This window comes from Chrysemys picta, chromosome 13, assembly GCF_011386835.1.
Source record: "Chrysemys picta bellii isolate R12L10 chromosome 13, ASM1138683v2, whole genome shotgun sequence".
Classification (NCBI taxonomy): domain Eukaryota; kingdom Metazoa; phylum Chordata; order Testudines; family Emydidae; genus Chrysemys; species Chrysemys picta.
This window is the reverse complement of record NC_088803.1, coordinates 30,839,806-30,866,213: the sequence shown is the minus strand read 5'-3', so window position 1 is coordinate 30,866,213 and position 26,408 is coordinate 30,839,806. Positions and strand designations below refer to the sequence as shown.

Below are 26,408 nucleotides of genomic sequence, written 5' to 3'. Positions count from 1 at the left end.
CTAACTTGGGCTCAGCTGCCGATAGACCCAGGAGGCTGTTGCAGCATCCAGAAACAGGCAGAATGCAGAGGGGTCAGTCATGCCCCTTACGCAGATGTCTGCCAGTGAGTGGCGTGGAGCTCTGTGCTACACAGGGACTCCCCCTCTAGACCACAGGAATTCCCTGGTAGCTGAGCCATAAGCTTTACAGCCCCTTTACACTGGAAAAGCCAACAGAGAATCAGGCCCCACGAGGACGGCATTTCTTAACAGCAAAGCAGCCACTGCAGCACCAACAGCTGCTCATCATCCAGCTATGGCTCAGCTGTCAGGGGCTAATTTAGTTCCAGCAAGTCATTTTACTTAATTTCCTAATCACATTATCTCTTACTGCTAGCGACTCCAAGGAGAGCACTGAAGTAACCCCCAAGAGCCCAATACTGCAGATGTCGTCTCTCTCTTTGGGATTCCACAGACGGGATTTCACAATACACATGCAGGGGCTCACTCCTTCCTTCCTCCCTCCAGCCCTCCCATGCTTTCAAAACATTTTATTCCTTTCTGCACCTTCAAATCTTTAGCCAGAAGTTATTTATGCAGCTGTCAGTGGCGAGAGCAAGGCACTCCCACACCACGCTGGGAGAAGTGGTTTATAAAACGGACAAATTAACTGCAAGTGGGGGTTTATTTGGGGTGGGAGGGGGTTGATTTGCTGCGATTAAGGACTGTTCATTCATCACACAAAAAAGCTTTTACAACAGACAGATCTAATCCAATTACAAACATCTGAGAAGAAAGTTATCCCTTCTGGCTGACGTCTAGCTGGAGACAAAGAGTCAGAGGTAAGAAGCAGGGTTGAGAAGTTAATCACTTGCACTTGTGCTTCTGGGAGCTTTCAGGGGATCTCAAAGCACCTTAAACACTAAGCTGTGCCCCTGTGAGATGAGTCAATAGTATAGCCCCATTGTACAGATGGGAGAGGTTCAATCACTTGCTCCAAGACCGACAGTGGCAGAATCGTGACCTGAACCCAGAAGTCCTGGCTCCCATCGCTAGATAATGCCAAGTGGGGGCTGGTAAAGGTTTGCCAGGTTGTCTAATGAAACATGTCCAGGGACAGAAGTACGTACTCTTCAGAGAGATGCCATCTAACAGGCACCCTCCAGAAAGGGGTAATTTGTTTAGAACTGATGTCAGCCAAATGTATAGCCATTAACAGTCCCTCCAAAGCTGGCTGGGCACTGGGAGAAAAGAAAAAGGGGAGCAAGCAAAGGTCTTTAAACTACCCCTTGCTCACTGTTAGCTAGACAAGAGCCCAGTCGCCTCTGCAACTGGGCACACGTTTGGTCACTCTGGCTGTGCCCACGCTAGCAGCTTCCCACCATTGCACCTCCAACTGCGGGAGCCTTCAGACATCTTAAGTCACTGAGTTATCCAGCCCTGCTCAGAACAGGCCTAGATGACACTTTGACTGGAAGCCCCTTGGGGCAGAGTCCCTCTTTTAGTTCTGTGTCTGTACAGTGCCTGGCGCAGTGGGGGCCTGGGTCCAGAACGGAGGCTCCTGGGTGCTACGGGAACACAAGTAATGGTGGTCTGCTGTTGCTACCACTGGTGGGACTGCAGAGGTAGGGATGCAATGGTGGTAAAAATAAGTAAATTGCTGGCATAGGCGAGACCCCTGCTTCTCTCTCTCGCTAAAGAGCTGGGGCAAGATTCCAGCGCCCCCCTGGAAATGTAGTGCGGAGCATCATAAAGTGATCATAAAGCTTAGTGTTTAAGATGTTTTGAGACCCCCTGAAAGCTCCCAGACAGAGGAATTTCTCCCTAAATTCCTGCACCTTAGTCACACTACACTAGGGACAGCAGGGTACCTGCTTGCCCAGCAGCGTCCAGGGGGGCGTCACCGACGAAGAGCAGACATTTTGTGCTTAAGTTTATTTTCAAATAAAGTTTCATAAAGAGAAAATGAAGCACAGAAATGGCAAACAACTGGGTCTAAGCAGTAAGAGTCTGGCTGGCTGCCTCCATCACAGTCCGAGCACAGGAACAATTCCCACTCGGCTGCTTCCCCTCACCTGGGACTGTTTCCGCCTCTCACAACGCACAAGGGTCACCCCCTCGGCCCCACAACCTACTTCACAGCTCAGTCCACCCATGCCAGCACACGGCTCAGCTCCTCTCCCTCCCACACCCTGGAATAGTTAGCTAATACCTAGGGTCCTTCCAAAAAAAACATGTAATGGACCATGAAATCTGGTCTCCCCCGCATGAAATCTGGTCTTGTTTGCGCTTTTACCCTATACTATACAGATTTCATGGGGGAGACCCGCGTTTCTCAAATGGGGGGTCCTGAACCAAAAGGGAGTTGCAAGGGGGTCACAAGGTTATTTTGGGGTGGGAGAGGTGTCACAGTACTTCTGCGCTGCCTTCAGAGCTGAGCGGCCGGAAAGCGGTGACTGTTGGCTGGGCACCCAGTTCTGAAGGCACTGCCCCGCCACCAGCAGTGCAGAAGTAAGGGTGGCAATACCATACCTTGCCACCGTTACTTCTGCGGTGCGGCTGCCGGTGGCTCTGCCTTCAGAACTGGGATCCCGGCCAGCAGCTACCGCTCTCCAACTGCCCAGCTCTGAAGGCAGCGCCGCCACCAGCAGCAGCGCAGAAGTAAGTGTAGCAGTACCACAACCCCCCCACAATAACCTTGAGGACCCCCCACCCCCAACTCCTTTTTGTGTCAGGACCCTTACAATTACAACACTGTGACATTTCAGATTTAAATAGCTGAAATCATGAAATTTATGATTTTTAAAATACTATGACCGTGAAATTGACCAAAATGGACTGTGAATTTGGTAGGCCCTATTAATACCCGTGTGGAAAGCCCCTATCACGCTGCTGGTGCTATGGAAACAATGTATGCTTAAAACTTCCTGAAGAGAGAACAGAACCCAGAACTCTTCCCTCAGGGCTTGCCTCCCACAAGCCACGTGGCAGGCGGGAGTTTGGGGGGACAGGGCAGGTTATGCTAACTGCTGCAGTGCTGCTCTCACAGTACTGCCATGCAGCCAGTTCCATGCATAGAGTTCCCTCCTAGAGTTTTCTGGTGTGGGACTCTCACAATCAGCACAGTCGTTAAAGCATCTCCTGCTATTCCCCGCACACTCACAGATCACTCAGAATTAAACCAAATATCTTTTAGGGATCACTAGAGGGCTGACATTTAAGCCTGCAGTTAGAACAGCCCATAATATTCCCAACAAATGAACCTCCACACTGCAATAGATGGATGGCCCATCTAATCTGTTATCCTAGCTCTGACAGAGGCCAATGGCTGTTTGCAGGAAGGTGGGAACTCTCTAGAGTGTACCTTGCTGTGCCTGACCAACCGGTGGTGGGGACGTTACCTTCCCCAGCCAGTGATCAGTTTAGGCCTCGAAGCACAAAGATCAAGAGCTCTTGCTACGGGATATGAAGTGCATCTCTCATGGCTACGAGCCTAATCCGTTTCTGAAGCTCACTAAGCCATTTGCCTCCGTCTATCCTGAGTCTCCCACTGGAGAGAAATATCTGGGCCACAGCTACAGGAAAATCCAGTTCCTGCAGAGGTGTCAGTAGCAACTCCAGGGTTAGGAGAGCACTGAGCTTTGCACTTACAAAGCAGGATATGACTGTGTCTTGGAAAACAGAACAAAAACCTCCATGGAAGTGGGGGTGCAGGGGGAAGCAAATTGCCCAGCAAATCAGTGGCAGAACCAGGAGCAGATTGCAGGACTCCAGATTGCTAATGCCCACATCTAATTCACTATAGCACAGCATCCCTACTGCTGCCCCAGGGAAGGTACTTTGGCTGAATTCTTTAAGTAGTATCCATTGATTTTGGATGCAAGGCTGAGAGGCCCTGGGCCTGATGGTGAGAGATGCTGAGCTGATAGCGTTTTGATGTGTACTTTGCAGTACATTGGTTTCCTAGGACTTTTTTCCCCTTCCTTTCCTTGATCCCTCTTAGCATCACATCTCCCAGCCACACATATCCCCCATCTACCATCAAACATCCCCATACCCCACTAACCAGGGCAGCAGGTCAGCGCCTGAAAGCCAGGGCCTAGAGACTTTGGGGGGAGTAGAGTGTAATCAAACTTGCATCTTCCCAACAGCCTTGTTTTACATCATTATGTAATAACCTTCCACTGCTGCAATTCTCCTCTGGCACAGAACTGCAGGGTCCCCAGCCTGGAAGCCCCAAAGGGATCACCAGCATAAGCATGGTGATTAGCCAGTTTGTACTCCCCATGTCTGTCTTCAAAGGCCAGAACCGGATCACAAATAGAGCTGGTTGGAACACAGATGTTCCAACCCACAACAATTTTAGAGATTTTGAAAAAAGAACAACTCCAATCAATCCTGAATTGGGGCGAAAAGCCAAACTCTCAAAGATTTCAGGAAACGGAATTCTGGATTTTTGATTGTTTCAAGTCAATCAAAATATTTTGTTTCAGTTTTGACTCTTGTGAACTCCTCTTCCCAGCCCTGAGATCCAGAGCAAGTGATTCTGGGAATGACTGCTCTGAGTGGCTGAATATGAGCGTCACGGTAACAAGGAGGTAGAGAGTATCTTGGTTAAGAGGGAAGAATGGTGCTCCCTTCAGCTCCAAGTCCCAGCAGATGGCACTGCACAGCAATGCAAGCTAACTCTCCTCCCACAGGCGAGGTAGGGTCTCTGTTCCTATCCCCTGCCCTCTCAGGGGAAGAAAGGGTATGTCTACACTTCACAGCATGTCCAGGGCTGGCCCAGGTCGTCTACACTGCAGTTTTATAGCCCCGCAACTTGAGCCTGCGAGCCTGAGTCAGTGACCCAGGCTCTGAGACTCATTGCTGTGGGGTTTTTAATCGCAGCGGACACACGGTGACCAAGGCAAAGCTCAGCATATGAAGCCTGGGCAGTGAGTGGCACTAGCATTCTGAGCTGTTGTGTTGTTCTCCAGAGACAGTGCTCTCTGCTGACTCAAGCTACCATCTCCCTTTCACCAGTACAGGAGGGACAGGGTTTCTGTAACCTCCATGCCTTTCGGGAGGATGGCAGTGCTGGCATCTTACCGGAGCGGGTGGTCTGAATTGGCTTGGGATCTTCCTGGAGGATGAAGTCTTCTCGGTCTTCACCTGCACCTGCACGAACCCCCTATTGAGCAAACCGCTGTCGTCCTTGCTGCTTGAGGAGGAAAGGTTTAGAGACCTCGAGAGGAAACTCACGGGCTGCAGGAAAAAAAACAAAAACAAAAACCCATACGCACCAAGTTAATTTGCTCCCTTACACTGGAAAATGCCACTTAACTAGATCCGTTCACTCGTGTTCCTGTATTCTCCTGTCCATGCATTTAAACTGCGCTAGAAACAGCATGTAAGGATGCTAGCAAGGTTCTACATGCAGGGAAGTAATCAGAGTGTCACCAGGCGATTACTTTTTCCAGACCTGACGCAGAGCTCTGTGCAGCTCGAAAGCTAGTCCCTTCCACCAGCCGAAGTGGGTCTATTAAAACAGGGTCTATCAAACTTTTTTTTGCTGGGACCCCCTTTGAAAATATTTCAGGTAGTGATGACACCTCCACCCCCAACACCATGCCACCCTTACTTCTGTGCTGCTGCTGGTGGTGGCACTTCCTTCAGAGCTGGGCGCCTGGCCAGCAGCCGCCGCTCTTGAGACCGCCCCCCCGCAATAACCTTGCGACCCCCTTTTGGGTCAGGAATGCTGCATTAGAAGAAATTCCCTTGTCCACCTTGTCTGTGTACATGGGCATGCCTATATTGCACCTGGGAGAGAGCCTCTCAGCCCAGCTCCATAGACTTGGGCAGCAGGGCTTGCGCTGGCATGCTAAAAACATCTGTGTAGACGGGGCTTTGACACTGTGGCTTGGGTTCTAAAGCCTCCCTGTCCCAGGGTTCAGAATCTGAGCTCCAGCTCAAGCCACAACTATTTTTAATGCGCTAGCGGCGAGCCCCCTACTGCAAGGCTATGGCCCGAGGCTGGAGGCTAGTTCCCAGAGGTGGTATAGACAGACCCTAAGGCCTAGCAAGCGGAAATCTTTCCATAACGTGCATTTAACAAATTCGGTTAAGTGTGTGTGTAGATTTAGAAACTCCCCTGCTCTTTATGCCATCCAAACATGACAGCACTGGGCTAGCACATGGGAGCCAGAAAATGAAACCGGCCAATCTATTTTCACTGTCCAAGCCAAGCGCAGTGAGAGGTAGCATTAACAGCATGAGTTCGATTTATCATTCTCCCTGTCATAATAGTCAGCGGGTTGTTTGCTGTGTGCACTGTACTGTTGTGTTTTTAAAATACATGGGCTGAATTCATCCTTGCTGCAACTCCCCTGAAGTTCATGGTGTTACACTAGGGGCTGAACGTGGACCTAAATCTGTATCTTGGCAAATTTATTTCCCTTTAACAAGCTCCATAATCAAATGTTGATCATTGCATCAAACTTAATGGGGCACAAGAACACCAAAATGAATAAGAACTTTACAAGTCTAATTAAATACACGAAAGAGCCACACGTCTGACAGGCGCTCTCACCACAATGCTCCAGTTATTTTGTATCTGATCCTGTGAATAACCAACACAGAATGGGCTCTTTTCGCTGCGTTTCGTCGTGTGTTGCATTTAGTGTTCCAGATATTCAGTTCTTCAGGGAGGAGAGGTTTACAATGGGATCAGAAAGCACAATACGTAAAACATTAAGTTAAGGACACCCCTTCTCCATTACATTCAGCACCATGTGCATGACCTAGCATGGAGGAAGGAAGTGGACAGCCAGGTTTAAGCTGCACCATCCATATGGGTGGAGAAAAGAGGAAAGGGGGGGCAGTTTTCCTAGCAGGTCCTTCCCTCTTATCGTCAGGTTTATCTCACTGGCACACCTAAAGCCCCAGTTAATCCAGTAAAGTCAATCATATTTCATAGCCGTCCTCTGACATTTCTGATTGTTCCTGTGTTTCAGCCAGTCTCAAGTCTTCCTCTACATTCACACAGACATGTCTCATCATGCAAGCACACTTCCCATAGCATCTGTGTCCAGCCCTCCCTCCCCACCCTCATCTGAGCATCCCTGACCTGTGCTCTTTTGAAGCAGATGGACCTAGGCATGGTGGACACAGTCAGCTTCACATCCTCATCCACAATGTCCAAGGCGAGAGACTTCCGGACCTTCTTGATGGGACTCCTGTGCAGCTGGGAAACACAAGAGCAGCAAAGCAAGCAACCATAAGCGCTAGCCTGCAGGGGAGACAGAGCAATAGCAATGGGGGAAATGGGGCTCGGTGAGCATTTTCTAGTTCCGTACAGAGAGGGAAGGGTCACCATCACACATAACTGTTTGGGCGTGAGGGGCTGCGGACCACGGAGGCATTAAAACATTTCCTGTGAACGTCACTGTGGTAGAAGAGACCAGAGACTCACAACCCCTGGCGGCTGAACACCTGCCTTTACAGAGCAGGGAGAAACTCCCCAGCTCCATCTAACCATGGGGCCTCAGGCCTATTCCAGGGGTGCCACCTCTAGAGTGCTGAGTGGGGAGTGCCTTTCCTTTGTCCCATCCACTGCTTGGCCTCTCTGCCAAGAGGGTGGGGTGGCTCATGGTGGGACAATTCATGGTGGGGCTGCCTGTCCACTGAGACCCACCAGCGCGTTTCATGCAGGCCAGCCCCTTTACAGCAACACCTCTAGGGCTACATTGGGACAGCAACCCAAAAGCAAAAGGCCCCCATGTCCCACTACCAACCCCATCCAATCTGCCTGGAGGCGGATGTTTTGAATGAACAAATCTCTCTCTTCTGAGGGTATTTTAAACAGTCAAACCAATTGTCCCAGATGCAGAGTACAGATCCAGAGACATAGGGCTCGCCGTTGGTTGTGAGCAAGCTGGGGTACCTGTGCCATGTGGGTGGCAGAAAGTCACATCATGTCTGACATCGACAGACAGTGTAAATAACACGATGTGTCTTTACTGTGACCATCACAACCCAAGTGAGGGCACCCGCTCTGCCACGGCTTTTATTGGTATGATTTCTAGCATGAAGAACAACCGATTTTAAAAAAGAAATCCCGGCAAGTCTAGGACGGGAAAGCCAGCAGAACAGGACCGGCCAAGACAGAATTTGCCCAGGAGGCCTGGGCTAACGTTCCAAGCCCTGGGAGAAGTGCCTGAGGATCTTTATTCCCTGCAGTGCTCAGAACCTCCTTTCTAAGTCTGAGCTGAGAGAGGACAACTCCAGAAGCACATCATGCCCAGCATTATGCTGGGGCATTGGGTCAGGACAGGTTAGGCCACAATCCAGAAGCACTTTAAGAACGTGAGTAGCCCACTGACTCCAGCAGGACTGTTCATGTGCTAAAAGTTAAGCATGTGCTCAGTGCTCTGCAGAATCAAGCCCTTAGCGGGAAGGGTGCGAGCAACTAAATCACCAACTTCCCTGTAGCACCTGGGCTTTCCTCCGACTCTCCCACCCAATAGTGTCCTGGCCCGACCCTGCACGAGGAACCGGGCAGGATCACAGCAGGGGCAGCAGCTGTAAGTCGAGACACTCACTCCTTGTTTCCTTTTCTGTTTGTCAGGCTTCACGTCATCCTCTATGATCAACTCGATGCCAGCTTCGCTCCGGAGCACTTCCTTCAAGTCTTCTTCCAGGTGAGGTGTCTGCGGCTGGGGTGAATGACATTGGGGGAGGAACACAGCACAGGGTTTACAGTGCAGGCTACATTTACATGTCTGGATTTACAGTGCAGGTGAACCTGTGCTAATGCTGCAATTATGTCGTCAGTGGAGACCTCCCCCCACTGCAACTCAGTTTGCAGGGCCATTGTGCATTTCTTGGTGTGAATGACACAAGAGCTCAGCTAGCCCGGCCTCTGCACAGGCCCTTGATGCAGCAAGGATACAGGACCCCACAGCAGAAGCTTCAGGAGATCAAGTGCATCAAGGATCTCATATACTTGTGTGGCTGGTACCCACAGCCTGACTTCCCAGCTGGTCTACACAGCATCACTGGTTATTCTGGAATAGGCACCAGGTCTCCACTCGATGGGGAGTCCCAAACAACGGCTACACCCAGAAGAAAAAACCCATTTGGTCGGTTTCTTTTTAGACTCACGAAGGAACCGAAAGCTGCAGCATGAACACGGGGGGTTTATAAAATATCTCAGTTCAGTGGTCACGTATGGGAGCATATTCACCATGCCATTTTAGGACAGTGTTCCCCACGGCCACCCCATCTCAGCCAAAGAATGGGCCAACACCCAAGCACCCTGGTAATGTTAACAATGCAAACAGAAATGCCCAAAGATTGGCTGATGAGCCCTTTTGCACCACATATCCAAGGGCCCTTTCACTGGCAGATCATGCCAGAATATTCAAGGGTGAATAGGAGTTTTTGGTGAATGTTTAGATAGAAGCCAGACAGGGGGTCTTTCCTGGCTCTAGTCATTGGGGGTCTACAGGAGCACAGCGAGTGGCACTGGACAGTGCTAGGTGGGGCATGCATGTTGGTTCAATACACACCAGTGGCCGTATCGCGCCATACTTTTCCAGGGCGTTCTTAAAAGGCGTGGGCGTGTGGGGCGTGTTGTCTGCTACGTATTTCTGATCTGGGGTGACAAACCTGCCAGCAGAAAGGGAGAGAGAGGAGGTCAGGAGCAGAACATGACACGCAGGTGTCCCCCGAGCATTCCCACCACAAGAGAGGACACATGCTCTGGCCCTCCAGCCCCAGGGCTGCACTGCCTAGCCTAGCACATGCACTTCAGAAACACCCTGCCACTCAAGACACAGGAACTGGGGTCTTACATCACAATAGCAAGGATGGTGTGAACCTCCCTGGCTGGGTGTGCTGCAGGGGCTTGGGTGGGGGAGAAAAGCAGGTGCTAAAGAGCGGAATAGCAGACATGCCTTCTGGCAGCACCACCCATGCCGCTCTGACAGAGCCAGAGGTTATTCAGTTATACCTCCAAATCACTCTTCAGTCACCGGGGTGGGTGAAACACAGATCCTCATCCACGGCCCTTCCCTCTCCCACCCACCCCCACTCTGGTCTTGGGCACACAACAACGCACGTTGCTGCAGGCAAGGCTCTGGCTCAGACACAGCTATGTAATGCAGGCAAGGCCCTGTCTATATTGGGGAAATTGACCAGCACAGCTATTCGGCCATAATTCAGCTATTCTGGAATAACTGCCCCGTGTGAATGCTCTTCTGGAATAAAAGTGATTTTATTGTGGCACAATTACTCTGCTTTGTGAGTGAAGTGATTATTCTGGGACAGTGGCATAGACAGCTTCTCAGTGCAGGGGGAGCAACCATAAAAAAGGCGCCCCCCCCGGCTCCTCCTCTGGCCACGCCCCCCGGCTCCTCCTCCGGCCGCTCTGCGCACCCCCCCGGCTCCTCCGGCCATGCTGTGCCCCCCCCTCGGACGGGCTCGGTGGGAGGGGCGAGGGGGAAGGGGTGGCGGGCGGGCGCTACTCGCTTCTCCCGGGGGCTGGGGGAAGCGGAGCAGTGGGCCGGGGCAGCAGCTGGCGGGCAGATCCCCTCTCCCCGGCAGCTTCCTGGTTCCCTCGCCCGGGCAGCTCAGCATTTTTTTCGAAAGTGGAGCCTGCCGGACCGCCGCTGGGCTCCTGCAGGCAAGGGGGGAGGGCGAGGGGGGGGGGGCAGCACGGCTGGACTCCGGAGGAGCCATTGGGGGGGGGGGGGGGGGGGAGGGCGGCGGGCGCAGCCGGGCTCCTCAGCTATCGCGCCCCACGCTCAGCACAGGCACCTGCTGCAGCGGCTCAGGGCTTGGAGGCCGGGGAGAGGGGATCTGCCCGCCAGCTGTGGAGCGCTCGGCTGCCGAGCCCTGAACCGCCGCAGGAGGCGGCCACGGCGGCGATGTTGGGACCGCGCTGAGCGTGGGGCGCAATGGCCGAGGAGGCGGCCCCTTCACTCCTCTGGCCACGCCCGCCGCCCCCCCGCCCAATGGTTCCTCCGGAGTCCGACCGTGCTGCCCCCCCCACTTGCCTATAGGACCCCAGCGGCGGCCTAGCAGGCGCCGCTTTTTAAAAAGCAGCTGCTTCCCCTGAACCCCCCCTAGCTACGCTACTGTTCTGGGATAAAGTGACTTTTAATCTGGAATTGAGTATCCACGTGGGAGAGTTACTCTGGAACAGCTATGCACATCCGTTACCCTGGGTGGACAAGGCTTAAGAGGGAAGCATGCTCACAAACTCTCTGTCAGGCAGGGGATACACCTGTAGACACCACACAGTGGGGCAGAGTTACAGGGGTCCGGAGAGCACTTTTGGCAGCCAGGTCCATAGCCCAGTAACATTCCCCAGACAGACACATACCCAGAAGCAAAAGTTCCAACCCCGCATAGACAGAGCAGGTTCTGCCAGGCATTCTAGCACCAGGACTGGGCACTCAGTCTAATCCACCAGCCGGGCACTCGGTCTAATCCACCAGTGTTCCTTTCCCACAGTGGAGTGGCTCTGGGGAAGGTGTGAAATATTTCCCTGCCTTTGAAGACGAAGGGTAGAACATAACTATAGAAATGGTTCCCACCTCACCATTCCAACTGAATGCCCTTCTGGTCCATATGAGCAAGAGACACACCCAGCAGCATTCAGAAGAAACTGCTTTGGGTAGCGGCACTTCATCACCAAGAGCAGATCCCGTTGCTTAATTGGTGGGACGTTCCCCTTCCAGACCCAGCCTCTACAAATGTGTCTTGCTCACTTTAAATGCTCTAGCCCACTTTATAGTCGGACACCTTCGCTCCAGCAGGTTCGGCCCACAATTCACTATTAAAATATGTTACAATACAGAAGCCCTCCAGAAAAACAGAATACACTTGTGGGACTCGAAAATTAGACAAAGCCCACTATTTGCAGCCCCTTTCGTCCCATGGGGGTGCCACAGCTACAGGACACCACTCCTGGGACGGTTCAGCCTCCCTGCTATGTGATGCAAGCTGGGATGAGGCTGGGAGAGTGGGGGATGACTTACGCTGAGTTTTTCTGGTGCAGCGGAGTCTTGTCCCTGTGCAGCGGGGTGGTCACTATCACCTTCTGACTGCACACAGGTGTGGAGGTCAGAGACGGGTTCTCCAACTCCAGTGTATCCTGTTTGGTCCAGAAGTTTAAGAACTGCCAAGCGAGGGAAAGAAACAAACACAGAGAACACACTTCACATCCTGGGAAATTCAAGGCCGTCACTGACCATTAGCTTATGCTAGTTTTCCTGAATTTAAAAGAGGATCGCTCACACTGACTGATTACATGTATTTTTGCTACCAATATGGCAGACAATATTCCCTCCACAGATCAGAAGACCCGGACTTCGCCCTGATCCACACACAGTTTTTGAACCAAAATAACTATGTCAGTTCAGCGTGTGATTTTTTTACCGGTACGGATGTAGTTATAACCAGTATAAATGTGCCTTATACCAGTGCAGCTTATTTCTCTTTGCTTATGGGGACAGATATGCCAATATAAGTGTACCAATACAGCTGCATGTATCGCTTTGACTATACTGATGCCGTTCAAGCTGTACATGTGCGTTTAGCAAGGCTCCAGTGGGTGCATCTTCACCACAGGAAAACGAGTGTTGGCTAACATGAGTTAGCACAAGGTAAGTCCTAGTGAAGACGAGGCAGTTTGTAGTTTTCACATGAGTTAGCAGGTCAAGTAAAGCTTGCGCTCCGCCATAGTCTAACTCAGCCTGTTGACTCATGTTAAAACCACACACTGCCTCCTCTTCATGACGATTTTAACCCATGCTCGTAATTCCCATTAAGAGCATGCTTTTATTCCTAGGGAAGACAAGGCCAGCGAGGAAAACACCTTCCACGTGCCTCCACGCTCTTACCCCACTCGGGGCAAGAGTTATTTTTGTTACATTCATCGCAGGAGACCGGCCTTGTGGTTGGAGGAAGAGCCTGGGAGTCGGGAGATCAGCTTTCTGTCTCAGCTCTGCCACAGATTCACTGTGAGACAGCAGCTCGTGATCTCTGTGCCTGTGAAAATGTGTGATACCAAACTACCTCCCAGGAGGGCTCTGAGGTTACAGGCTCTAACATTGCCATGGTACTGTACAGAGAGGAGAACGAACCCATCAGGGGCCATCAGAGGGGAAAGATCATGAGACGTTCTGCACCAAAATCCACATAAGCTAAAAGGAGTAACTGGCTCTTATCCTCTATGCTGGTCACAGACCAGAGGGCGGCACGATCACACACAAGATGTGCATGGGGAGGTTAAACATGGAAAGTGTGGTAGTGCCTGAAGGCCAATTGTCCCCTGCATTCCTCTTTAAAACTCTCCTTTGCTGTGATGCCTCCAAAAATACAACCCGACAACAGTTAGGCAGAAGGTGTGCTGAAACCACTGCCTGCCATGCTACCCAGTACTGCCTCAGGCCTGGTCTACTCTACAGCATCAGGTCAATACAAGGCAGTTTACATCGACCTAGCTATGGAAGTATCTACACTTGAATTTCACTCCCACTGATGTAACTGCCCAGCTACACTTCATAACTCCACATCCACGAGCGGTGCAGGGTCAAGGTCGATGTAGTTAGGTCAACGCAGTGTCAGTGTAGACGCTGTGTTCCTTATGTCGACTGTTATTGGCTTTCGGGAACCATCCCACAATGCCCCACACTGACAGTACAATGGACACAAGTGCTCCTGGGGAGGACGCGCACCGCCAACACAGGTAGCAAAGCACAGACACGCACAATCAATGTAATTACCGCAGCGGCTGGATGCCGACGTAAGTCAGGTCAATTTAATTTTGTAGTACAGACCTGGCCTCATTGTTCCCTGGTACTCCCCCATCTGTTGTCTCTCGTCTTACCCTGCAAGGTCTGTGGGGCAGGGACTATCTTGTTGTTCAGTGTGCGTACAGCACCTAGCACCATGGGGCCCCGCTCTATGACTGGGACTCCTCAGTGCTATGATAAACAATAATACAATTCTGCTAAGCTCTGTAGGAACACAGAATAGGCAACAGTCCTTGCCCCAAAGAACTCACAGACTAAGGGAATGTCTTCACTGCAAAATTAACTCAGGGGTTTGCATCACAGAAGTGTAGACTTCAGGTCCTGGCCTTGAACTCATGGCTCATGCTGGCCTCACAGCAGAGGTCCAGCAGGAGCATGGGTCAGCCTCTGGCCAGCTGGCAGCATGCTGGGAAGTTCTGGCCACAGTCTCTCCTGTTCAAGTGCTGTGGACGTGCAGTAGAAATATGGAAGCGTTGCAGGCACAGCAAGCTGCGAGCAAATGTACGGTTCAGACACCATACCAGGCTGTATGAACTGGTAGGTGACCTCTGGCTCACAAGCAAGGAGTAGGTAACATGGCCCAGGGAATTGTGGGAAGGCACTGGAGGACTCTGCACTCCAGCGGCTCACGCCTGCGTACACACTGCTGAGCGGCTGTGTTAGCAGCATGAGTGCTGGCAGAACTCAGGGTCAGCTAGCCTGGGTAAAAGGGGACCACACTCGAGGAGTCAGGGTAGGGCCAACATTGGAGTAAGAACCTGAGTTAGGGCTTGTCCTTGCTGCACACGGCATTCTCCTTACCGCAGCATCTGGTGAGGAGGAGAGGGCTTGGATTACAACCCCGGCCCAAAGCTTTTGCCCCTAAACCTGGCTGGGTGACAAGCACATGGATTGAACAGAAGCAGCTTCTTTGATGGCTTCGGCCCTCAGGGTACTCCCCTCCCCATCAGGATGAGACACAGTGATGCTGTGCGGGCGGTCCCGCTGTCCAGCAATAGGCCGGGCAGCTTCTAAGCAGTGGGGGTGGTGCCCCAGTAATTCTCACCCACAGTTTAACTGTGGGTGAAGAGCTGGATGTGTGCGTCTCCACCTACCTAACTGCAGGCACGTTCTGTGCCCCTCATAAAGGGAGGCTGGGTTTCAGTTTAGCTGAACGTGTACCCCATTATTCACGTGCCCCATCTCCCACGGCATGTCTAATCACCACAGGTGGCCAGAGAACCCCAGTTCTGTGACTCAGCAGGGGAAAGACAGGCACCCTACACAAATTGCAGCGAGACTGGCCAGGGTCCTCCGGGGGCTGGTCCGAGCCTGTGGAATGAACTCCCCCCAAAACTAAGGATCATCTCAAACCTCTCCATTTCCCAATCCAAGGGTATTTCTTTGACCTTGCCTTCTCTAATAAAAAGCAACAGATATATTTAGATTAAAAAAAAAAAAAAAAAACCCACAGCCTACCAAAGCAAGACACTCCTCTGCACCCGCTTCTCCCCCAGGGAGAGGATGAGAAGAAACCTGTGCCCGATGTCTAGTCACGTAGCCCAATGGACTCCTGGAAGGTGCTCAGATACGACTGTGATGAGCAGAGAACAGAATTCCATCGCTATCCTACACACTGGCAGTGCCCATTTCAAGGCAAGTGGCATGATAAATATTAAGCAAACAGAGCTGATCAGTATCGACTGCATTACGGCCAATAAATAAAGTACCAGCACAGACCCTCTAATTCACTCACAGTGTCCCAAGCAGACAGCAACAGAACAAGCTTTGCCCGATTCCCATCTAGCTACATACCTGGGAGGGGGAGAAGGGCAGCGTCTTGACTGGGGTGCTCTTGGGCGTCATGCTGTTACAGGAGTCTATGAAGGAGTAGCTGGTGTTCTCCGTGACGGGCGAGAGGGAGATCTTCCTCTTCTTCTGCCTCTTGAGCACCGAGGGCGGCGTGCCAGAGCTCACCTCTGAGCGGGGGGAGATGGGGATCAGCTCGCCCTTGCTGCTTTTGCTCAGGTCTGAAATGGTGTGGCCATCCAGGCGATACTCTGTCACGTGGGGTACAGGAGCTGGAGGCTTCCTGGGGGCTTGCCTGACCGGGCTGTTGCTGCTGCTGTCGCCAGTGGCTGGATCCTCGGGCAAGTCGAAGTGACTCAGGTCACACCACCCGTCTGGGTCCTGCCAGACATGAGAGACGGTTAGAAATGGCCAAGAATGAGCAGCGTTCTGAGCTGCCACAGGACACGATCTCAGAGACCAGTGCACAGGCAGGGCCTAGCAAAGGGCTCCAGCGACCCGCAAAGGCTGAACATACGATCTATAAAAGACGTGGGGCCTGAGTCTGTCTTCCACACCCTATGCAGTCCTTTACACCAGTGCAAATCAGTACAGCAGCATTTTACATCCACTTCGCACTGCTCGAAGCAACTGCACTAAGAGACTGGAGAATCTGACCCTTGGAGTTCCCAGGGCCAGCACTGCACCCTCTGTTGCCTGCAGGGACATTTCATTTACATGCTACGTAAGGTCAGGGCTACACTACAAACTTCTGCTGGCAGAGCTGTCGGCCCGGGCACGAGGAGGCGTGATCCCTGACCAACACAGCTGAGCCAGCAAAAGCCCCTAGTGTAGTCACAGTTATATTGGCCAAGCTGTCTTTTTGCCCGGATAGTTTGTTTCACTCAGGGGCATGGCGGTATAAGCTAAGTCGATATCAGCTGCGTTCACACGAGGAGCGCTTTGCTGGTATTCCTACACTGGTAAAGCACTCCTCCTGTAGACATTGGCCCTTCTGAAAGCAGTGGCATCCTGCAATAGATTTTAAGATCAGCAAGGCCAAGAAACTCAAAAATTAATTCAAATGAATCCCCCACAACTGACTTTAGTTTGGGGCTGCATTTAGCGTCCATGACAGTAACAGACCTAGCAGCACTAGAGACTAGGGGTACGTCTATACTATGGAGACTATTCTGGCATAGCTACGTCACCAGAGCTACACCAGCATAACCCCATAGCGTAGACCAGTGGTCCCCAAACTTTTTACCTCGTGCCCCCCCACCTCCTGGAGCTCAGTGGGAGCAGGACCACAGCTTGCGGGGGGGGGGGGGAGGAGAAGGAGACGACGGGGGGGGTGCAGGCAGGGGTATGGGGGAGGAGGTTGGAGCCATAGCTGGGGACAGGGGAGAGAGTGGAGCTTTGGCCAAGGTCGGCAATCGGGGCCAGCATCCAGGGCCCTGGAGGCAGAGCTGGGTGGCACTCCCTCCCCGCCCTCCACAGGGGCTGGCTCCAGCCCCACCTTCCTGAAGGTTCTTCCGCATCCCCCAAGGGGACCTCTGGTGTAGACACAGCCTACACAGACAGAAGGGGTTTTCCCATTGGTGTAGGAACACCATCTCCCTGAAGGACGGTAGCTACGCCAACAGAGGCATTCTTCTGTTGACAACACGGAGTCTAAACTGGTCGGGGGCTGGCAGCTATGTCAACCGAACTTTTAAGCGTAGACCAAGCCTAGGAAAATGCAGACAGTTTCTCTACAAGGCTGAGATTTTCAAAGCTGTGTAAGAGATCTGGAAGCCCAATTCCCATTCAATGTAATGGGAATGGACTCCCAAACTCCCCAGGCACTTGGACAGTCTCAGCCCAAACTTCTTCCACAAAGTTCATTCAACACCCCTCTATTCTACCTCGCTTCCTCCCTGCTACTTCAGTCCTGGTCCCCACACAGTTTTGCCAATGGAAAAGACAGTCCTGATTCAATCCTTCGCTTCTTGCCCCACATCTGTATGGATCCAAATGGGGCCACGTTCCCCCCCAGTCTAACATCCTCCGTGAACGGGAAGGTCAGTCAGAGAAGCCAGATGCCTGGAAAGCTGAATAGGGTCCATTTTAAACAAGATGGCCAAGTCCCATTGATATTTTTAACCTGCCCCCTCTGTGACATGCTCTGTGCAGCGGCTGTGAGGCAGGCTGGCCAGGGCTAGCCAGTCAATCACACTCCTGTGGGAAGGTTTATGCTTTTGCTGTGTAATTGACTTCAGGTGGAAACAAACTGAGGACTAGATTGGGACTTGGAAGCATTCCCAGAGGCAGTGGGTTTCCGAGACACCCCTCACAGTCATAATTCCTCCCTGCTTCTGGATGGTAGTGATTTACGGCTGGCCTATGCCAGCAGGAAGTATTGCCCCCTGCGCTGGCTCATCTGCTCTGACTAGGAAACAGGGACAGAGCTACAGCTCTGCCTACTGTCCACCATGCCCTACCCTGCCCCAGCCCGTCACTCCGGGGGGAAGAGCGCCCTGCCTCGCTGGTTCCCATGAGCCTGGGCCCTAATTACAGGTAACCCCTGCAGGAGAGCAGGTGGGGGTTCTTATTTGCTGGTGCAGGCACGGAGTCCCATCTTGGGATTGAAAGCAGGCGGTGAGAACCCACAACGAATTGCCAGAGGGTCCAAGCCCGGAGCCTTTAATCACACAAGCAGCCCCACTGAAACCAACGCATCGGCAAGGATCGCTCGGGGGCTGCGGGACTGGACCACACCATTTGCCTCCCTCTCAGAGGTGTATATTAGGAGATAAGACATTGCTCCCCTCTTACCGATTCCATCATATCCAGAGCTTCCGTAAAGGCTGGTCCCGAAGTCAGGCTCAAGTAGTTGGCAGTGTCAGCTGCCCATTTGTATGGAAAGGTGCCGTCCGGCGATGCGTCTTCAGGCGCCACGTCCTTTGGGGCCCCCTCGGCATTGTCCTCTGCCAGTGTTGCAGCTGCTTGCTCAGAGGGCAGCTCCTGGAAGCCAGTTGCTTCCTCCTCACTGGCTTCTTCCTCCTTTATTTCCAAGGTATCAGCAGGCCAGCTAGCGTGTAGGTTTTTCTTTGCAAACAGAAACACAAAAGCCATATATCAAAAGAATGCTAAGGTTGAAAAGTCAAGCTCTCAAGGTTAGGGAGTGCCAGGACTGAGGTCCCCCGTGCAACCTTAGTTCAGCCCCGTCATGCGTATGCATTGTGCTAGAGTCTTGTTAGCATCATATGAGAAATCTGTGGCAGAGCCAGAAATATAACCCAGCTCCCTGGGCCCCAGTCCAGTGTCTTAACCACAACAGAATTATCCTTTGAGACTAACAGAAGTATTGGGAGCATAAGCTTTCGTGGGTAAGAACCTCACTTCTTCAGATGCAGGACCTGCATCTGAAGAAGTGAGGTTCTTACCCACGAAAGCTTATGCTCCCAATACTTCTGTTAGTCTCAAAGGTGCCACAGGACCCTCTGTTGCTTTTTACAGATTCAGACTAACACGGCTACTCCTGATACTTGACAGAATTATCCTTGTTCTTCTTACAGTCCTCTTCACCAAATGGAGGAGTCTTGTAAAACAATCAGTATGTGATCATGTAATTAAAGACTATGCCATACTGTACACACACACACACACACACACACACACACACAGTCACTGAATTAAGGTTACACAGGCACCCTTACGTCAGGCATTTCCTAACTTTAGAGAGCGTGACTTAATGTTCTTTTAATGTAGATTTTTGTATGTAATTTCCAAGGTTTAAAAAAGAACACCCCTCTACCCACACAAACATACATCATCAGCAGGGTTTGCACCCAGGATCTTCAGATCCACATCACAGACCCCTCCCACTTGAGCTCAAAGAACCAGCCTGTTATCCTCTATATGGACCAGCACCAAAGGATGGAACATGCACTGTGCCAGTGGCTTACACAACTACTTTCTAGACAGGATTGGCGTTTCGGGAATCAGCATTCTTGGGTTCTATTCCTGGTTGAGAGCGTGGCAAGCTAGTGGGTACAGACAGCACAGCCAGGCACATAGCTTTGGCACATTCATTCTGAAGAGCAGCATGGCTGTGGATGAATGTCTCTGATCTGCATTAACAGAACAATGCACACCTCACCATCAACCAAAATGCAAGATCTTCCACTGCAAGGTTTAATCAGCCAGCCGATTCGCTTGGTGCTGTACCTGGTTCCCGGCACTCTGGACACTTTGGCTTTCTTCGCCCTCCACCTCCACCAACAAGTACAGGGACTCAGAGTCTTTTGTTTCACTGAGGAAACCTCCTGTGTCCACTTTCCGTTTGATGGTGGAGTTCCAGTGGTTCTTCACAGCATTGTCAGTCCTGGAGAGAAAAGCCACAGTCAACAGGCATTTCAGAGCTGATGGCTCCTGATGAAATTAAGAATCCATATTCTCAGCATCCCTCAATACAGATATCTCAAGAGCCTATCTGACTCTTAAGGCATTAACAACAGGCAAGGGCCCTACCTCCCAGGCAGCAGCTTGGCAATCTCAGCCCAGCGGTTCCCCAGAACTTTGTGAGCCTCAAAAATGATTCGGTCCTCCTCCTCCGTCCACGAGGACTTCTTCACCTCGGGGTTCAGGTGGTTGTGCCAGCGTTCCCGGCACTGCTTCCCCAGCCTGCCTTTCAGGTATTTTGCTATCAGTGTCCATTGCTTTGTGCCAAATTTTTTAACCAATTCAATTACCTTTAAACAAAAGGAAAATGAAGTGAATGAATGGATGGATATCGAGTGCACTTGTTTTCAGGTTTGCTTTTTCCACCTTCAGTGTCTCTACAGGGACCCATGGATGTCACAGTGAGAGAGTTCTGTCTAGAGGAGAGTCTGCATGAACCATCACTCAGAACCCCTGGGCATGAGTCTCCTTTACTCAGCACCTTGCGCTGTTATTCACACCAGTGCCACGTGTGTGTAAAATGTTGCCATTCTGTACAGGCATCAGTGACTATGCCAGGGGCAAGGCAGCAGAGAATTGAGCTCTGGGTGTGGCAGAACTCTTCACGGTACAAATGTGGGTGATAGACTTTAAACCATGTGCCTATTTCTGATCAGGTGACAAGCTGACACATGTCCCGAGGCTCCTCCTTCCATCTGTACCATGGGAAACTTGACTGCACTGACAAACTCCATCCTCTTTCTAGCTCTCTCCCTGATCCAGCGAGACTATATCCGCAGCATGTGAATCACGTGAGCATATTTAAAACTCTGCACCCAGCTACAGTGCCAGTATGGGCAGCCTGCGCTCTAATCACAATTAAATTATGTTAACTTAAAACAAACCAACATAGATGCCCATGCTAGCTCCAAGTGACGATGCAATCTTGTTTTTCTCATCTTCATCCACCCTGCCCTGTGTTATATCTGTCTGTTGTTTTGATCCTCCCTTAGATTCTATGCACTTTGGGGCAAGGAATCAGTCTTTGTCGTCTCTGTGAAGTGCTGTGCAAATTGAGAGCACTATATACATAGTAATAATGTAGGCTACTTTCTGTGTCTATCCAGTCTTCCTTGGCTGACAGATTGTTGGCAGATTTTTATTTTTATAATGCCAAGCAAGGAGCTTTATAGACCTCAGATGACCAAGTCCCTGCCCCAAATCGCTTACAATCTCGTATAGATAGGCAACACACCTTGCACAAGCAGTCACAACTCCCACAGAGTTGCTGGGGCCGAGATCAGCTGCAATGTAAAAGGGGGTGGAAGAACATGAGGAAGCAGGTATACATGGAGAAGCAGCTTCATTTACCCAGTCTGGTAGAGACAACAGCGGAAGGAGACAAAGGGAATGTCGTGGTAAGTGAAGACGGCAGAGTCTAGGACACACCAAGGGTCACAGCCAAAGAGGAAAGGAGAGATGCTGGCAGTAGTGGAGGGCCCTAGCAGTGAGGAGGAGGAGTTGAAATGCAATGTAATGTGAAGGGACCTGGTCACAGATGCAGGAAAGACAGCAGATTTTCACAGTGACATGCAGGAGGAGCGTACAGGCAAGCACCAGGGTGCACAGAAAGGAGGAAGCAGCAGTAATCAGTGTGAGGTGAGAAAGGCACAGACAAGGGGTTAGCAGGGGAGTTGGACAGGAAAGGGTAGATCAGAAGATACTGGGACAGAAAAAAATGACACAAGGTAGCAACTGTCAAATACATCCTTTTCTCCCACTGCTAGCCCCCCAAGTCCACACCTTGCTGGATCATTGTTCAAGCAGTGTGGTATGGGGAAAGAGGTGGTCTTTCAGATGAGCAAATCCCAGGGCATTTAGAGCTTTACAGGTCAAAAACAATGCCTTATTATGCAGCTTAGAAGCAGTTCACTGAGTGCACAGAAGGGTATCGAGTGCTGCTTTTTTGGGCTATATGTAAAAGGACTTCCAGACTGCAAATCCAGCGCCTTTCATGTCCTCCACACAGAGCAACAAACCCACTGACCGTGACGCTGCCACCAAGTTACCTTCTGATCCTCTTCCTTGGTCCAAGGCCCTTTAACCAAGTCTGGATTCAACACCCTCAGCCACCGGTACTGGCATTGCTGATCGGTGCGGTTCTGCGCAAGGGAATTAAGAGCCATGAGTTAGAACAGAGGCCACAACTACAAGAGCAACACAGAGCAACTGAGGGAAACCTTCCATATTGGACTGGTTGTTTTATTTTCAAAAGATAACCAGGCTAGGAGTGGACAGCTCAGGAGAGCGACGGGAAGGGGACCCTGCCACCATTCACCTCACATCAGTGGTCAAGAGTGGTGATTATGTGACGGCTGAGATTGTGAGAAATGAGATTAGCAAGTTCTCAGCCCCATTCCCAATGGAGGTGTTCACACCACAAACATACACTGGCCCTCTTTTGAGCCAGGTCAGTAGAGATGGGTCCTAGAGACCAAACTCCTCTCTCAACCTTACAGATGGTCCCTGCTGGGCATGCCTGGGGCACACTGGCACATGCATGGGTGGGGGAAACCTGCTCTGACACTGCTGTCCTTGTCAGGTGGATAAACAGAAGACTCCAATCTCTAGAGCAGCGGTTCTCTGCTGGGACCGCCTTTGAAAATATTTCAGGCTGTGACACCAACCCCTCCGCCCCACTCCACCAACCATGACACCTTTACTTCTACACTGCCGCCAGCAACAGTGCAGCCTTTAGAGCTGGGAGCCCGGCCAGCAGTCGCCACTCTCCCAACCCCACTACAATAGTCTTGCGACCCCCTTTTGGGTTGGGACCTCCAGTTTGAGAAACCCTGCTAGAGCCACCAGCCAGCATTGAAATCCCACAAACGCAGCTTCACTCACTGCCTCTGCCCCCCGGAACAAGATTACAAACAACCCCCTGCAGAAAGAGATTCTGTCCAAACGTGTCAACTGTGTCATTAGCATCAACCCTTCAGAGCTTGCCCTTCCAGTTCCCAGAGCTTCAGCCATATGCTCCCAGCTCCTTTCTCTCCAGCACACACTGCTCCAGGGGTGCTCCCATCCCATGTCATGTTGGCGACTGGAAGCTACTCTGACAGCTGCTAGTCACAGACAATGCCCATGAAAGTAGTCCCCTCCTAGCTTAGCACCTCCCAGCCTTGGAGGGTGAACCAGACTAGTCTGTGTGGGCAAGAATCAGAGGAGACAAGCAGTGGGGAGAGGAAAGTTGCTTGAGCCCAGATCCACCCTCCCTACAACCCATCTTGTAGAGGACTCTGCTTGCTGCAGGTAAGCTAACCTCCTTCCCATCCGGCCTGTGGTGCCCCACAGTATTGCTGTTGCTATGGACAAGGCTGCTGGCTCAGCCTGCCATCCCAAGCGTCTCTGCTAAGGGACATCCCTCACCAATGCATCCCTCCATGTGGCCGCCTGACACATTCGGACTGGAAATAAAGTGTACATTTTTAACAGTGAGAGCGAATAACGTGTCAAGGGTTGTGGTGGATTCTCCAGCACTGACAGTTTTTAAATGGGATGTTTTTCTAAAAGCTTTGCTCTGGGAATTATTTTGGGGCCGTTCTCTGGCCTGTGTCATACAGGGGGTCAGACTAGATGATCACAATGATACCTTCTGGCCTTGGAATCTAGGAATCTGTGATGAGCAGGGGGCCAAGAAAGAAGCTGGGAACCAGCAGTTCAAGAAAATAAGAGACACCCAGCATGGGGGGTGGGGGGAGTGACTATTGACAGGGCCCCTATGCCATGTGCTACCATCTCTACAGGAAGGGACAAGATTTGCACGTAGAACCCACCAATGCACAGAACTCGAGCACGTGGGCTATACACACACACCTTTGCCTTATGCAGTCAGAACAGGGTCTGTATCCTAGTGCACCAAGCATGGGAAACTGAGACAGACACCCCTGAGTTCTTGTCGCAGCTCCTCCCCATTTCAGATGGGTTAGTTATTCTCCCACCCTGTAGGGCTGCTCCGAGGGGTCATTATTATTATTTGTGTTGGCAGAGCACTTTGGAGCCCCACTCAGGGACTAGGCACCACTGTGCTAGGTGCTGTACAAACACAACGCTAGCTCACGGCTGCAAAGCGCTTTGGGCATAAGAAGTGCCAAGTATCCTAACTCGCCCCATCCCGCCTGCAGCTCCACTTACGGGAAAGTGACTTGCCAGGAACTTCCAGTCGCTCTGTCCAAACTGCTTCACTAGCGTCTTCAGCCATTCATCCTGCGAAGAGCAAAGGGGTCAGCTTTCACCCGCACAAGCACAAGATGCTACAGCCACGCTGTTGTACAAGGGACACATCACTAAGTATTGCAGCTGGAGAGATACGGGCTTGAACCTTTGTCCTGCCATTTATAATCATGTCAAAAAAAAAAAAAACCCCAACCCAAACCCAGCATCACTCCAGCTGCCTGTAGCAACACCCAGAAGGCAGGATTTCTAACTTGGGCCATAAATGGCTGGCATAAGTTTTTACGCATACAGGCCCAGGCTACTCATTGAAAACAAGCGTTCAACTGCTGTAATTAAATACTGCTCTGGCGCACCTATGTTCTAACATGGTTTGATTCAAACTGCATGGACAGGGCCAAACTGTGCTCCAGTCAGTGTGTTTTAGGCCCAGTAGAGACCTAGGCTGAGAGCCGGGCTATGCTGTTGGATTACAATGTGGTAGGCCCTCGACATGGCTGGGCAGAGAGGGCTAACCCCCCACACCATGCTGCAACCCTGCCCTTGGGCACAGCACAGCTCAGGGAGAGCTCCTGTAGTGCAGACAGTTCACCCTACAGCTTCTCTACACAGGAAGTCCTGAGGTGCCCTAAAGAGCAGGCCTTACTCCTCCCTCCTCCCTCCTGCCACCTGCAGCCACTCTATCCCCACAGCCTCGAAGAGACAACACACGTTCCCTGTTGTCACCTACCTCTTCGTGAGTCCACTTGACCTTGCACCTGTTCTCCCGCTGCTCTGGCACGTCCGAGTCTGTGTCCTGGTAATGCAGCTCATCTTGCTCCTCACTACACAAAACCAAGAGGGTTAGTTTTGTTTTATGAGAGATGCAGCAGCTGGAACAAATACCCCAGCACAGCCCAGAGCTCTGCCTCTGCTCCTGGGCCTTTTCACAAAGTTTTGGCCAAATTTCCCAAACACAGCTGCCTCACCTGAACAATCTAGGTATCAAGTAATTACCTGCAAATAGGGGTTGCACTCTCTGCTTAGGAGAGCATCTTTGCAAATCTGGCTCTGTTATTGGCAAACAGTATCAAGGAGCACAGCTCAACTCCCCTGTGACGCAAGCAGCTCTTGATGCCAACTGGCAGAGGCCACAGGGATGCATACGGGTTACAGGGATCCCCTGGGTCTGGTATTTACATATCAGTTCACCAAAGAGTATCATGTAAAGTCTCTACTGAAAGTTGGTGTCACACTGGTTGTGTTGCCTGTGGTTGGTAGAGGTGGGGAGCTGATCCCTGGCAGGTCCTGGCACAGCTTCTTCTCGGTAAAGACAGGTGGAAGTGAGGCACCTCACAACCCCGGGAAGCGTCACATCCCCATCCACCGCAGGGACAAAGACCTTTTAAAAACTAAAAGAAGATATGCAGCTTTTTACCTTTAGAGAGGAAGGACGGCCAAGTGGTTAGGGCGCCAGCCTAGTACTTGGGAGACCTAGATTCTCTCTGCTGCAGACTTCTTGTGTGACCTTGGGCAAGTCACTTAGCCTCTCTGGGTATGTCTACGCTGCAGCTGGGAGCATGCCTCCCAGGCCAAGTAAAATAGCTTTGTGGACATTGCAGCGGAGGCTCGGGCTAGCCACCTGAGCTTGGACCTCGGGGATTGGGTAGGCTTGGATTCAGATGGCTCGCCCATGATGGAACATCCAGAGTCCATGCCCTTGCGTTTGAGCTCAAATCAGTAGCTTGAGCTGCTGCAACTTCCACGCTGCTATTTTGAGCACACTAGCTTGGCTCAAGGATTTCTACCCAGGCTGGGAGGCAGGCTCCCAGCTGCAATGTAGACATACGCTCTGTGCCTCAGTTCCCCACCTGTACAACAGGGTAGCAGCACTGCCCTACCTCACGGTAAACACATTAAAGACTGCGAAACACATAGATACTACCATAATGGGGGCCATATTAAGTACCCAAGGGAGACAGGTCACAGTTCAAACCCAGCCAAGGTGACAGTGAGATGCTTAGGATCAGTGAAATAAGTAGCAGTTACAGCACACCGGTCACAGTCAAGTACTCTGTAGGCATTGACCACCTCTTCACGAGCTGCTCACATTGCCTCCATGACTGCAGCTCACCTCCCCTTCTCTCAAGCGGGTGATTACATGCCATCGATCTCCACGACAGCTTCATAGTCACATTGAAATAACATTAGGGAAGTATT

At 51.5% G+C, this 26,408-nt stretch overlaps 1 protein-coding gene across 6 annotated transcripts in view; it reads right to left on the bottom strand.

The window, feature by feature from the left end:
• The window catches only part of MYBL2 (MYB proto-oncogene like 2), a 40,568-nt gene that overhangs the window by 877 nt on the left and 13,283 nt on the right, over positions 1 to 26,408 (bottom strand). For 3 of the 6 annotated variants that reach the window (XM_005295350.5, XM_005295351.5, XM_024105077.3), the window contains 12 exons: positions 24,940 to 25,033; positions 24,171 to 24,242; positions 22,046 to 22,138; positions 20,067 to 20,287; positions 19,764 to 19,920; positions 18,369 to 18,641; positions 15,579 to 15,953; positions 12,006 to 12,145; positions 9,531 to 9,630; positions 8,562 to 8,675; positions 7,088 to 7,204; positions 5,071 to 5,226 (listed from right to left, as the gene is read on the bottom strand). In XM_005295350.5, coding sequence (XP_005295407.1) covers positions 5,071 to 5,226; positions 7,088 to 7,204; positions 8,562 to 8,675; positions 9,531 to 9,630; positions 12,006 to 12,145; positions 15,579 to 15,953; positions 18,369 to 18,641; positions 19,764 to 19,920; positions 20,067 to 20,287; positions 22,046 to 22,138; positions 24,171 to 24,242; positions 24,940 to 25,033 — 1,912 coding nt within the window. Of the gene's footprint in view, positions 1 to 5,070; positions 5,227 to 7,087; positions 7,250 to 8,561; positions 8,676 to 9,530; positions 9,631 to 12,005; positions 12,146 to 15,578; positions 15,954 to 18,368; positions 18,642 to 19,763; positions 19,921 to 20,066; positions 20,288 to 22,045; positions 22,139 to 24,170; positions 24,243 to 24,939; positions 25,034 to 26,408 lie in introns of all 6 variants that reach the window. The other 3 variants (XM_065565801.1, XM_065565802.1, XM_065565803.1) reach the window with 1 other exon arrangement.